Raw genomic sequence first — 14,724 nt, 5'->3', positions numbered from 1 at the left:
GCTGTACCTAAGAACAGCACTTAGCCGTGGTATATTGGCCATACACCACACCCCCCCGGGCCTTATTGCTTAATTAACACACAGGCCTCATACACATAGATAACATAGGATCAAGATATTAACATCAACATGGGGTTAAAGCAATGGCATCAGACAAACAGAATACTGGGTTAGAATGCTGACAGCAGACAGACACTAGACAGAATATAGTCAGCAACTTGAAAGACAACGAAGTTACATAGACAAAAGCATTGGTGCTCCTCCTCCCAACCAGAGGCCAGTTCAGGTGAGGAGCGGAGCGGAGCAGTAGTCCATCCATCCTCTTTGCCTGGCTGATGAGTTCCAGACTGCCCCCGTGTGTCTCCCTCTTCCTGATCTGATCTCACTCTGCAGAACCTCTCCTCTCCCTTTTATGAGCCCAACTGGCCTCCTAATCCTGCAGGCACCCAGCCCCATAAATCCACCCCATAACTCACTCTCAAGGTGAGGCAGAGCAAGAGAGAGGGAGCGAAAGAGAGAGGGAGAGAGACAAAGAGAGGAGAGAGAGAGGTAGAGAGGGAGGTAGAAAGATGGGAGGAGAGAGATGAATAACGACTTAACTTTAAAACAGTGACGGGGAGTGAAGGGGGGTGATACTGCAGGTTTTTAGGGGATCAATCTCACTATCAATGGCTGCATCAGAGCTGGATAGAGAGATAAGAAAGGTGTTTTATATGAAAATGGCTAAGTGAGGCAGGGTCAGGCATCGGGGTGGGGGCATTTGGGGGGAGCTGAACCGCTGCTGCCAACTCTGTGAGATTTACTGACAGGGGGGGCTCTTATTACCATTGTGTATTGATCTTCAATTATGCATGCTGTGACTGACGAAGAGAGAGAGAGAGAGAGAGAGAGAGAGAGAGAGAGAGAGAGAGAGAGAGAGAGAGAGAGAGAGAGAGAGAGAGAGAGAGAGAGAGAGAGACAGAGACAGAGACAGAGACAGAGACAGAGAGAGCGAGAGAGAGAGAGAGAGAGAGAGAGAGAGATAAGAAAGATAAAGACAGGGGGCCTGTACGAGGGCAGAGAGTACAGACTGGTCTAGTTCCTCACCGCAGGTCGATGTTCTTGAGGTGGCTCATCCTGGCCAGGATCCCCAGCTCCAGGGTCTCCACCCGGTTCCCAGCCATGGCTAGCCTGTCCATGCCGCTCAGCCTATCCAGAACACCAGGGATGTGGGGGAAGTTGTTGAAGGAAAGCCCCAGGCTGCTGAGCTGAGCTAGGCCGCCAAGCTCTTCGGGCAGGAAGCTCAAGTGATTCCCATCCAGAGACAGGGTCTGCAGACTGGGGGACAGACATATAAATCTCTTTCATCTCTGTTTTCTGAGGATACACAACTGTTTGGCATTCCATAAGAAGAGGTGAAAATGTCAGTGTTTGTATATTTGAAATCATTCTATATTAAGCATCATGCTGCAGTAAGTGAGCTGAGAGCATGAAAAGTGGGCTGATTTTAAAGCTTGATTTAATCTGACTGCATAACAACAAACAGCTGAACTTAATGCAATTCACTGGTTCAATTAACAAAAAAAAAAAACACACACACACAGAGAAAACATGCTCGATAATGATTCACTGCTAAGATGAGCATGTGGGCTCATGTGGCCAGAAAGGGGCTAATGTGGAGAGGCGAGCAGCGGGGAGAGTGGAGTGTACTGCACACCGCACTGAGCAGCACAAAATGTCCAACCCAACATCCAGTACATAGAGGAACTGATACTCATATTGACCATCATGGAATTACACCCTACCTAACACAGCTAGAGTGGGAATGTTAGCATGTACTCAAATCAAAATAATATATAATTTTGGCTGACTGATATAGGGTGTATGTATGTGACTGTCTCACCTCTGGAGGTTACCTATCTGTCTGGGGACTGTGTTCATGCCGTTACAGGAGAGGTTGAGCTCTGTCAGGGTGAGGATCTCACAGACAGACTCTGGAAACACTCCCAGGCGGTTATGCGAAAGGTTCAGGCTCTTCAGCTGGGAAAACCTGGGTAGAAAGAGAGGGTTTGAAAAACTGGACCTGGCTTTTCTGACATGTTCAATGAATGACCAAAAGTAATTCAACGTAGAGATAGTTTTTCTTGTTGCGACAAGTCTGATTATAAAAATAGATGTATTTTGTGGGCTCATTGCATTGGCTCAGGCAGTCTCGTTCATCATAATCGCTCCATTGGAATTTATGTCCTCGTTACTAGGGGCTGCTGACATTTTACATTTTCGCATCTGGCCAAAACCCCATCACACACACACACACTAAGTAGCAATACAAGCATTTTAGTGAATGAAGTGATGCAGAGTGGATGGGGGATGGAGGTGGCCGCCGTGAGTCACAACATATGCTAGAGCACAGACCGCATCCGAGAAGAACCATCCCCTCCCTCCTCCACCCCCTCCCTCAGGCTCCATCAGCCTCCCTCAGGCTCCATCAGCCTCCCTCAGGCTCCATCAGCCTCCCTCAGGCTCCATCAGCCTCCCTCAGGCTCCATCAGCCTCCCTCACTCCCCTAGCCCTGCTCTGTCTAAATATACAGATAGAGGGAGTGACAGACACACAGAGAGAGAGAGAAAGAAAGAGAGAGAGAGAGATGCAGTGATGTGTACATTGTCTTCCTCTCAGCTACACAGCACAGTAGATCCTCTATCATGTGTTCTTTCCACAGCCCTTCACACACGCATAAACACATGCACGTACACACACCACTTATTACAGCTCGGCCCTCCTGTAATGCTTGCCATACAACAGGAAATACTACAGAGGGTAGTAGATAATTAACATTTAATAGCATTATCTCTTTGAGAATGCCAGCTTGCTCAAATATGCCCCAGTTGTACCATAGGAGTGGACACTGAGCTAAGTGCCCCTTCACCCTACCAGATGATATGCCGGCTGAACCACCGTGTCTCTGAGCATCGACCACAAACGAGTGGTCAGGAGAACTTATCAGCACCGACTAGACCATAAAACAAGCTCTGTGATAAACAATGTACGTACCTGTAGAACATCATATGACATGATTACATAATGCCTTTGGGTAAAACTGTCAGACTGTGTTGTAACACTACCACAAATTGCATTGTAACAGGGAGGACAAGTTTATCTGTGGACGGATTAAGATTTAGTATCGAGGTAGGGGTGTTACTGAGCAGGTTTAGTATTGGGCTACAGGTTTCGCTAGGCATGTTCAGACTTATTTTAGGTAGAGTTTTCCTAGGTAAGTTGTGTCAGTGGTTGTGTGCTGCCCTGCCTGGGGAGAGTGCATTTACCTGGGGAGGTTGAGCAGTCCTCCGGGGCCCTGCAGGGACATGAAGTTGTGTCGGAGGTTGAGGTGGGTGATGTCCTGGCTGTAGAACAGGTACTCTGGCACCTCCTCCAGACTGTAGCATGACAGATCCACCAGGCTGATGGTCTGAGAAACCACCTGCAAACACAGGACATGTCCGTTTACTGTTTACTGCATCCAAATGGGGTTTTAATTAAGCTTAGTGATAATAGAACAAGGTTTTGACCAGAAACCACCTGCATGGAGCAATTGAGTTTTGCACACACACACGGAGTAACGGGCAACTTTAATTTAAAAAGGTTGAGTCGGTTCAATAATGCTTCATTCACAGAAGGGAAGTTGGAATCCTACGCTTCAGCATTATAGAATGATTTATTGAGAATTATAAATAAAGGAATACTGATAAGGTTATGTTGTGAGTCCATAACAAAACAGGATGTTCACACAGCTCTAGTGTTGTGGTCTATTAGAGTTGGCAGCATGAACTCCACTGAGGTGTGTGGTACTTCATCATTATCCTCACAGTGAATGCTGTGTATATCCAGGGGTGAAAGTAGATGTCATTTCTTCTCGGTATGGGACCTCCTATGTGTGCATTTTTTTATAGGCCTAATCATACAATTACATATCGAATTTAATAGGATCTCTATGGGCCTAATTGTACAGATTTGTCGTTTAACTTTTAAAATGTATTAGCCTACCTTTTAATGTGGCATCAACATAGTCATGATGTTTTCATCTGATTGTCAAACAATTACTTCAAAAGGCTCATGTAGGCTACCTGCGCATTTTACTCCGGGACGGCGTGATTATTATTTGAAAGGGGGGTGCAGAAGAAAATAGTTTAAGCCTCATTTAGATATTTTTCTGCTTATAATTTCCGACATTTGGTAGGCTATTTGTAAGTCAAGGTGTCTATAATTAGGTACATGCAGCTTCTCTTGTCATTACTTGATGCTCGTGTAGAATACTAAATAAAGCCTTGCTCGCCTAAATAATGTCATAAATCATCAACAATCTACACCGAACAAAAATATAAACGCAACATGTAAAGTGCTGGTCCCATGTTTCATGAGCTGAAATAAAAGATCCCAGAAATGTGCGGAGGAGTATTTCTGTCTGTAATAAAGACATTTTGTGGCTCCCCAGTGGGTGGGCCTATGCCCTCCCAGGCCCACCTATGGTTGTGCCCCTGCCCCAGTCATGTGAAATCCATAGATTAGGGCCTAATTTATTTATTTCAATTGACTGATTTCTTTATTTGAACTGTAACTCAACAAAATCTTTGAAAATAAATGAAAAGCTGTGAAAACGATCCAACATGTTTCCGATAGTATTTCAATTAGTCTTGGATGCAAATTATATGTGGTTGAAAATGGAATCCAGTCAGCTTTTATGTCGCTGAAAGAAATTGCAAGTTTAGGCTACACAGCACAGTCCCTAAACACGCATTCGCATCTAATCATATTTCGCCACTCCTGTTCCCGAGACAAAAATGTACATTTGGTCTATCATTTTACTGTGAGGAACACTTCATTCTGCTGGAGTTTATATTATAATAGGCTACATATGAAGCCTACAGTCAGTGTCCAGACTTCCGTTACTATTCCAACTACTCCAAAATAATTCCGGCCTCCATACAGTGCACTGTGCACCCGCCATTTGATCAATGCAAAGAGACATCAGTTACAAAACACCAAAGTCTTATGAATGGCATTCTGTGATTGTCATTCATTAGGCCTACACAAGTCTTGTAACCTGAATGTATGTGTACACTGCTGTCCGTGCGCATCTCGGTCTTGGCCACTCATCTCTGCATTGGCAAAATTTCAGTGTTATTGTCGAACCACACCGCACTTCGAGCGTAGGCTATTCAACACCTCTTCAAGTCTATTCGCACATTTTTCACACGACTAATGATAGTGTGATAGCCTACAGTTTTCTTGAAATCTCTTTTAATTCTTGTGATAGGCTCATGTTTTACCGGTACGGCTTACCCCCACTATTTATTTTGCCGGTACTCCGTACTGGACCGCACTGGCTTACTTTCACCCCTGAGTATATCAGATTTTTTGTATTGTTCAGCACTCCCTGTCCCGCCATTGATTTTCATTGGCTATGCTCATACAGTCATGGCTCACTTATCTACATGTGCAGAATGCAGCTGAACAGCACTTCAGCTCTGAAAAGATAGTCGTCAGCACATGGAGGACACTGTCTGTCTGGGGGTAGTAGCTTTAATACATTTCTCAGTCTGAAAACATGCTCGCTTCAATCCACCACAGGACCGCATACTGTGCAACACCCCAGAAAATAGGATGGTTGCTCAGCAGAGCACGTCGTCACATCATTGCTTTTAGGGATAAACAAAGACAAATCTTAGAGTTCTCATCAGCTAGCTTTTAAAAGGCCATCGAGGGCGGGTCAGAGAGAGACAGATGAAGAGAGAGAGAAAGAGAGAAATGAGAGAGAGATGAAATTGAAATTGAAAGAGACAGAGAGAAAGGCTGGGGGTAGTGTCCTACATGTAGACTGGACTGAGAGAGGAGAACAGCCTGTGGGTAAAGAAGCTAGCTAGGCAGCAGGGGGAGCGCTTGATGCCCAGTGTGTGTGGCTGTGGAAAATGACCCCCTCCTCCCTATAGTGGAAGATGACCCCCTTCTACTGTATCCATTCAGACAGCCTCAAAGCCTTTCTGTCTGGGAAGACCCGGGCACGCCACAAGGCCACTCACCAGGCCCAGCTACTCACATACAGGCCACTGTTCGAGCAAGGAGCCATTAGCCAGCCAGTACAGCCCCCATCACACAGAAAACACCACAACAACCCCATCCCCCTCACTGATTCAGAAACACACACACGCACAAACACACACGCTGAAACAAACACAAAATGAAACACATTAGCACAAACACACTACAACAAGGGCTTGGTTGTGTCCAGCCTGGCATGAGTATTGCCCCAAATCCACCATCTCATCCACCCTTCCTCTAATTCTCCTCCCCTCATCTCTCTCTGCCCCTCCAGTCCTCTCCCTCTCTTCATCTCAAGCACCACCCCTCGCTGCTCCTCATACATCTCTGCCTTCATCTCAAAGCCTCTTCTTCTCTGTCACTCCTCCTGCATCTCTCTCTATTTCTCTCTCTGTCTTCATCTCCAGCCAATCATGTCGCCATAGGAACCTCTGATGTCTAACTGCTCCCCAGTCCAGCTCAGTGTTCCGCACCACAGTGGTAGGTAGGGGGAGAGAGAGAGCGAGAGAGAGTTAGAGAGAGCTCCTTGACTTAGCATGGATCTACTACTAATTGGATTTTCATTTTTCAGTTGCCTTTTTTCTCCACGGCTCATTGTGTGCCTGCTCTGCCTGGGTGGAGGCATTCACAGAGCTGGTTAGGGCCCAGTAAGGTTCTGGGACACAATGGCCATTAATTAGGAAAGTAGAGGCACAGCGAGAGGAGCAGAGCAGTCCGGGAGGGACAGAGAGAGGGACTGAGGATACTAACGTCATATAGTTGTACTGAGTCCCATGTGCAAGCACACAGACACACACAGTACACACAGATACAATCAATGACCCATGCACCCTCCTAGCCAGTTGTTTAATCAAAGCCAGACACTGCTGGTCCTCTGTAGTCACTGTAGAGCCAATCAGAGAGGTCACCTGTGCTCCACAGCAGGACTCTGATTGGATGACAGACCAGGCAGTGTGCACTCTGGGTAACTCTGCCCTCTCAGCACTATGATTCCCAGCCCAGAGGAACCAACCAGGACCACCCCTCACTGTGTGCCCTGACAGAGACCTTGCATAATTTATCAGAGAAAACATACACAAAGCTCTAGCACACAGATTCTCCTACATAACAACTCTGACAAGTAAACACATACTTACTTTTGAAGCCTGCCGATGCCACCTCTGATAGTCTGCCAGTGTGTCGAAGTTAACAAAGTATGTCTGGGCCTGGGGTCCAGCTGAGCTGAACATCAGACAGTGCTGTCTCCTCTTCACCTCCTCCACCTGAAAATACAGAACAGAAAGGGTGAGGAGGCCAGACAGAGACATCCACTGATGTTCCCAAGAAATTACTAAACGGCATTATGGTGCCTACTGGCTCTATCCATATTAGGCAGAGACACATGTGCTTAAGTGTGCCTGAATGTGCATGTCTATGGCTGCATTTACACAGGCAGCCCAATTCTGATATTTTTTCAAACTAATTGGTCTTTTGACCAATCAGATCAGCTCATTTGCCAATAATTGGGCAAAAGATCAGAATTGAGCTGCCTGTGTAAACACAGCCAATATGTGTGTGTGTGTATGTGTACTAGTGTGTGTTTGTATGTGTGTATTTCTGTATTTGCTCCCTTCTCATTGTACTGTACAGTGCATCCCCTCTGTCCGTCTGTCAGTCCCAGCTGTGTTGTTGTATCTGTGATCTGCTGTTGTTTCTGTCTCTCTTTGACCCCTGGGGAATGCATGGGCTTGGAAAACAACGTCTCTCCAACCCCTGACCTCTAACCCCTCACCTTTCCCCCCACCAGAGGCAGGATGTGCATCTTCCCCGTCAGGCTGTCTTTGACAGAGGCCACAATCAGACAGGTGCCACACAGGAGGACCTGGCGCTCTGCCCACTTGTGCAGCTGGGTCTTGCCCTTCCTGACGCTGAACACGCCCGTCAGCAGGGTCCGCTCCTGCTGGTCCGCGTTCACCGGACACTCTGGGGGAAGCCAAGGGAGGAGAGGGGTTAGTTGAAGAACATGGTCACATATCACTTACGCAAAAACACACCTTTGCACAGACACACACACACATACTCCACACAGAGCACATACATCCCAACCACTCCCCCACCACACCCTGTACACAAACAATACATTACGTTAATTAATACCATATGTTCTCAAGGGGGTTGTGCTTTCAAGAGACAAAGACAAGGAGAGGGCTAGACGCTGCCAGAACATGAAGTCAAACTGATAAACAGGTCACGATGATGTCACCTATGCATTAGTCAATGAATAGCACATCTCTTCCTGGAAGTGTTCTTATGTCAGCAGATCAGCCCAGCATATAGTCTCATTATCCTCCTAATAGACCTTCGCTGAGATCTCTAGAGCATGCCGAACATCTGATATGACAAACTGTAATAACGTATCAAAACCCATTTATTCGCTAGATGGAATCTAAAGGTAGTTTGAAGGCTTTATTATCTGGCTTCATCCATGGTAGAGATGACAGGTGTGTGAGTGTCAATCCCTCTAACATCTGATCAGAGATCACTGGGCTGCTGACAAGCTTGATCAAAACACCAGGTGATACAGGTGAGCATTCATTGGCCCAACTCGAGGTGTCCCTAGCGTTTGATCAGTCTCCCCTTTTCATTAACACACACGACTTTGCGATTGTTCTCAGAAATGCTCTAACCCAGATGCATCAGTCAGGCTTTTGTCACATTAAACCCTCTTTCAATCGAATTATGTAGCAGGGAGGTGAGGCTAGTGTTGCAGCCTGAGTATGCTGTTGCTGAAGGACACAAACAGCAGGCCTCCCTCCCTCCCTTTGCTCTGCCAGGCCTCAAGTACACTCAGGTTAAAGGCTGGTCAAATAAGCACAAAGGGCACACAACAACTTTTCTCCTCTGTTTTCAATTTCCCTTGAAATAACAAGGTCTGCGTTTTCCATAATAGCACCTCCTTGTCTCAAACTCCCAGAGGCAGGCAGACACATCCTCGCTCTCTCTGCCCTTTTCTGTCTTCTCCTTCACGTCTAAGGATCAAAACGAATCGTCAGGCTGCTTGTCTTTGTGTTGTCTGGAAAACCCATAATGAACAAGACAACGGCCTCTGACAGCAGACTGGGCCGCTGGCGCTGGCCGGGGGATCAATAGTGGTGTCTGATCCCAGGGCTTCCCCTCTGTCAGAGAGAAAAGGACCAGAGTGCCTCAACTCCAGCACAAAGGCCCTAGGGGCCAAGGGCAGCCAGGGAGAACCAGCCTTAGAAGGAAAGGGAGAGGGGAAGAGCAATAGACAGGGAAAGAGGGAGAGAGAGAGAGGGGGAGAGCTGCATCATTGCCCTGTCCTCTATGTGTCTGTGTCAGTGAAGGTGAAGGAGGCTGACCTGTCAAAGACAGAGCCTTGTAGCCCTGTAGTGGATCCACATACAGCCAGGAATAGACACAGGCAGACAGGACGCACTCTCCCACTGGCACCACAGCAAATCCACTACAAACAGCCACATTCCTCCCTCATCCACACACTCATCCCCCAATGCACTGCTGCTTACCAGCCCCACCCCCACAAGTCTCTCTCACTTTCACATCTCGCCTTCTAACTGAATAAAACACCTAATAATCACCTCCCTGTTCTCTACACCTCTCTGTGAAATGATCCAAGAACACACACGCCAATACAGCACGTCAATACAATCTCAGTCCCACTGCGCAGTCTCACCTCCAACATCACACAAACACTGCTTCATTATTAGAAATAGTGTTGACACTGGTGCAGTGGGTTGTGAGAAAGAGGGAATGGTTGATATTTTGTTTGTAGCTAGCGCACAGTGATGACCAAAGCTGGACCAACCCCCAAAAACACTACAGTGATAAGCCCTCTCTCCACAATGGAGCCAGAGGGACAGACTGAAAACGCCGCTTCTAAATAGAGTTAGCGTTTTCTACAGCAATATGACGAAAGAGAAAGTCACTCAATATTTGGGGGTTTGGTTGCATTTTCAGAGACGGCAGCAGAATGTAGCTCAAGGACAATACAGTACTCCTTGGGCTATTTTAAACAAAGTGTAGCCCTAAAAAGCCCTTCAAATCAAATCTACTTAGTCAGAAGATCTCTATCACGCAGGATGTCAACAAGCGTTTCTAAATTGGACATCCCCCTGGACGCTCGACACAAAATCTGAGGAGCGGGCCTCTGCACAGAGCAGCATCACGCTGAAATAATTGAACGCATAGAGACACTGAGCTGTGCTCTGCTCTCCCTGCTCTGGCCATGAAAAAATGTCATACCCATTAACTGTAGCATGGTTGTGTGTAAATACCCACAGCCTATACTGTTGCATTGCTACAGGGTGTTGGCAAGTATGTACTTTCATTATCACCTCATGCTATCAGAATGACGGGGAATACAAGATCATACTTAAGCAATAAGGCCCGAGGGGGTGTGGTATATGGCCAATATACCACGGCTAAGGGCTGTTCTTAGGCACAACGCAACATATTGGCCATATATCCGGGATTCTTCAGACAGCATTGAGGAGTACACCACATCAGTCACTGGCTTCATCAATAAGTGCATCGATGATGTCGTCCCCACAGTGACCGTACGTACATACCCCAACCAGAAGCCATGGATTACAGGAAACATCCGCACTGAGCTAAAGGGTAGAGCTGCCGCTTTCAAGGAACGGGACTCTAACCCGGACGCTTATAAGAAATCCCGCTATGACCTCCGACGAACCATCAAACAGGCAAAGAGTCAATACAGGACTAAGATTGAATCGTACTACACTGGCTCTGACGCTCGTCGGATGTGGCAGGGCTTGAAAACTATTACAGACTACAAAGGGAAGCACAGCCGCGAGCTGCCCAGTGACACAAGCCTACCAGACGAGGCTAAACCACTTCTATGCTCGCTTTGAGGCAAGCAACACTGAAGCATGCATGAGAGCACCAGCTGTTCCGGATGACTATGTGATCGCGCTCTCCGTAGCCGATGTGAGTAAGACTTTTAAGCAGGTCAACATTCACAAGGCCGCAGGGCCAGACGGATTACCAGGACGTGTACTCCGAGCATGTGCTGACCAACTGGCAAGTGTCTTCACTGACATTTTCAACATGTCCCTGACTGAGTCTGTAATACCAACATGTTTCAAGCAGACCACCATAGTCCCCGTGCCCAAGGACTCTAAGATAACCTGCCTAAATGACTACCGACCCGTAGCACTGACGTCTGTAGCCATTAAGTGCTTTGAAAGGCTGGTCATGGCTCACATCAACACCATTATCCCAGAAACCCTAGACCCACTCCAATTTGCATACCGCCCCAACAGATCCACAGATGATGCAATCTCTATTGCACTCCACACTGCCCTTTCCCACCTGGACAAGAGGAACACCTACGTGAGAATGCTATTCATTGACTACAGCTCTGCATTCAACACCATAGTGACCTCTAAGCTCATCACTAAGCTAAGGATCCTGGGACTAAACACCTCCCTCTGCAACTGGATCCTGGACTTCCTGACGGGCCGCCCCCAGGTGGTAAGGGTAGGTAACAACACATCTGCCACACTGATCCTCAACACGGGGGCCCCCTCAGGGGTGCGTGCTCAGTCCCCTCCTGTACTCTCTGTTCACCCATGACTGCATGGCCAGGCACGACTCCAACACCATCATTAAGTTTGCCGACGACACAACAGTGGTAGGCCTGATCACCGACAACGATGAGACAGCCCTATAGGGAAGGAGGTCAGAGACCTGGCCGTGTGGTGCCAGGACAACAACCTCTCCCTCAACGTGACCAAGACAAAGGAGATGATTGTGGACTACAGGGGAAAAAAAGAGGACTGAGCACGCCCCCATTCTCATCGACGGGGCTGTAGTGGAACAGGTTGAGAGCTTCAAGTTCCTTAGTGTCCACATCACCAACGAACTATCATGGTCCAAACACACCAAGACAGTCGTGAAGAGGGCACGACAAAGCCTATTCCCCCTCAGGAGACTGAAAAGATTTGGCATGGGTCCTCAGATCCTCACAAAATTCTACAGCTGCACCATCGAGAGCATCCTGACTGGTTGCATCACCGCATGGTATGGCAACTGCTTGGCCTCCGACCGCAAGGCACTACAGAGGGTAGTGCGTACGGCCCAGTACATCACTGGGGCCAAGCTTCCTGCCATCCAGGACCTCTATACCAGGCGGTGTCAGAGGAAGGCCCTCAAAATTGTCAAAGACTCCAGCCACCCTAGTCATAGACTGTTCTCTCTGCTACCGCACGGCAAGCGGTACCGGAGTGCCAAGTCTAGGTCCAAAGACTTCTCAACAGCTTCTACCCCCAAGCCATAAGACTCCTGAACAGCTAATCATGGCTACCCGGACTATTTGCACTGCCCCCCCACCCAATCCTTTTTACGCTGCTGCTACTCTGTTAATTATTTATGCATAGTCACTTTAACTCTACCCACATGTACATATTACCTCAACTACCTCAACTAGCCGGTGCCCCCGCACATTGACTCTGCAACGGTACCCCCCTGTAAATATAGCCTCCCTACTGTTACTTTATTTTACTTCTGCTCTTTTTTTTCTCAACACTTTTTTTGTTGTTTTATTTTTACTTTTTTTGTTAAAAATAAATGCACTGTTGGTTAAGGGCTGTAAGTAAGCATTTCACTGTAATGTCTGCACCTGTTGTATTCGGCGCATGTGACCAATAAAATGTGATTTGATATCACAAACCCCCGAGGTGCCTTATTGCTATTATAAACTGGTTACCAATTTAATTAGAGCAGTAAAAATACATGTTTTGTCATACCCGTGGTATTCGGTCTGATATACCACGGCTGTCAGCCAATCAGCATTCAATGCTCGAACCACCCAGTTTATAATTGATAATATAGGCTAATGACATTCACTGTATCTCAGATACGTGGCCTCATCACCAATGGTATGCAATTACCAGGCACAACTTTTTTCCTGTTGCATTAGGCTTTAATATACAACAATTTACAGCAGACAGCACAGCTCAAACAGCCAGCCAACAAACCTGAAACGTTCACAAAACATACACATGCTCATTTAAAAATCCTTATTCATTCTTTAATGAAAGACAACCCCACTAATGTTTGCAGTGTGCCCGGACAGCGAGAACACTGACACTTCAACTTCCTCTCCTAACACAACAATAACACTTTCTGACAATCACTCTCTCATTCAATCACAAAGAAAACAAGTCTCAACCATTCACGGCAAACTGCTGCACCCAAAACAAACACGCATACTTTCCAACCATGTCAGAGTTGCCAGGGAAACGATGAGACCTTGGAATCAAAGTCTGCTCCAGCCTGGTACATCTGCACCATCCACACTCCCCTGCATATTTATTTGGACATTGAAGCTACAACTTTTAGTTTGGCTCTATACTCCAGCATTTTTGATTTGAGATCACATTTTTCATCTGAGGCGACAGTACAGAATGTTACCTTTTATTTGAGGGTATCTGTTTTACTGCTTAGAAATGAAAGCACTTTATGTATCTAGTCCCCTCATTTGAAAGCGTCATAAGTATTTGGAAAAATGCACTTATGTGTATTAAAGTAGTCAAAAGTTTAGTATTTGGTCCCATATTCCTAGCACGCAATGACTGCATCATGCTAGAGACACTACAATCTTGTTGGATGCATTTGCAGTTTGTTTTGATTGCGTTTCAGATTATATTGTTCCCAATATAAATTAATGGTAGATAATGTATTGTATTTTGGAGTCACTTTTATTGTAAATAAGAATACAATATGTTTCTAAACACTTTTACATTAATGTGGATGCTACCATGATTACAGATAATCATGAATGAATCGTGAATAATGATGAGTGAGAAAGTTACAAAGGCACAAAGATCATACCCCCAAGATATGCTAACCTCTCACCATTACCATTAACTGGGGAGGTTAGCATTTTTAAGGGGTATGATATTATTAGGGGTGTAACGATTCGTTTTAACAACGATTCGATTTGTATCACGATTCGTGGTTGTCGATACGATTCAAGGACGATATTGGTTCATTTAAAACGATACGATCCGAAACGATTCAGTGACTTGAAATCGATTCAGTAACCTTTAGCCAAAAATTCAACCAGTGTGACTGAAATAAATACCTGGATACTGGACAGTGCAGGTGAAGTTTCCTAGATTCCTGTTTCTTGTAAGGACCACAATGGTGGCTTGATAATTTCTCGCTCGTCGGCTTCTCCTCTGTCGTCCGCCATGCTATGTTTTGTTGTCTTTGCGCCTTTGCGCTGCTGCTGGCGCGAGGCGATGACGTCACGGATAGGCAGACTGAATCGGAGTAATGTTTAAAGCCTTTATTATTAAAAGTGCTAAGAAAAACATCCATATAAAGTCTGACGTGCTTAAATCCAATGGGTTATTTCCTAGTATCGATACAATCGATTTATTACATTTTAAAACGATGTTAGATTGATATATGTTGTCCAAAAGGCCAACTCGCCGAGCACAGATCGATGTAGTTGGATCATAGGAATATAAATCGATACATCGATGTAGTAGATGGATCGTTACACCCCTAATATTTATGCATGTAACTTTCTCACTCATCATTATTCACGATTCATTCATGACTATCCGTAATCATGGTAGCATCCACATTAATGTAAAC

At 46.1% G+C, this 14,724-nt stretch overlaps 1 protein-coding gene across 1 annotated transcript; it reads right to left on the bottom strand.

Annotated features, from left to right (window-relative positions):
- Positions 1–1,059: 1,059 nt before the first annotated feature.
- phlpp2 (PH domain and leucine rich repeat protein phosphatase 2) lies at positions 1,060–8,037 on the bottom strand (the record flags this gene model as incomplete). The annotated part of the gene is made up of 5 exons (XM_045220746.1): positions 1,060–1,317; positions 1,883–2,029; positions 3,306–3,460; positions 7,212–7,337; positions 7,847–8,037. Coding segments are annotated over 5 exons (854 nt in total), but the record flags the coding sequence as incomplete, so codon positions are not given.
- Positions 8,038–14,724: the final 6,687 nt, after the last annotated feature.

Source organism: Coregonus clupeaformis, unplaced genomic scaffold, assembly GCF_020615455.1.
Source record: "Coregonus clupeaformis isolate EN_2021a unplaced genomic scaffold, ASM2061545v1 scaf5540, whole genome shotgun sequence".
NCBI classification, from domain to species: Eukaryota; Metazoa; Chordata; class Actinopteri; order Salmoniformes; family Salmonidae; genus Coregonus; species Coregonus clupeaformis.
This window is presented reverse-complemented; position numbering and strand designations above follow the sequence as displayed.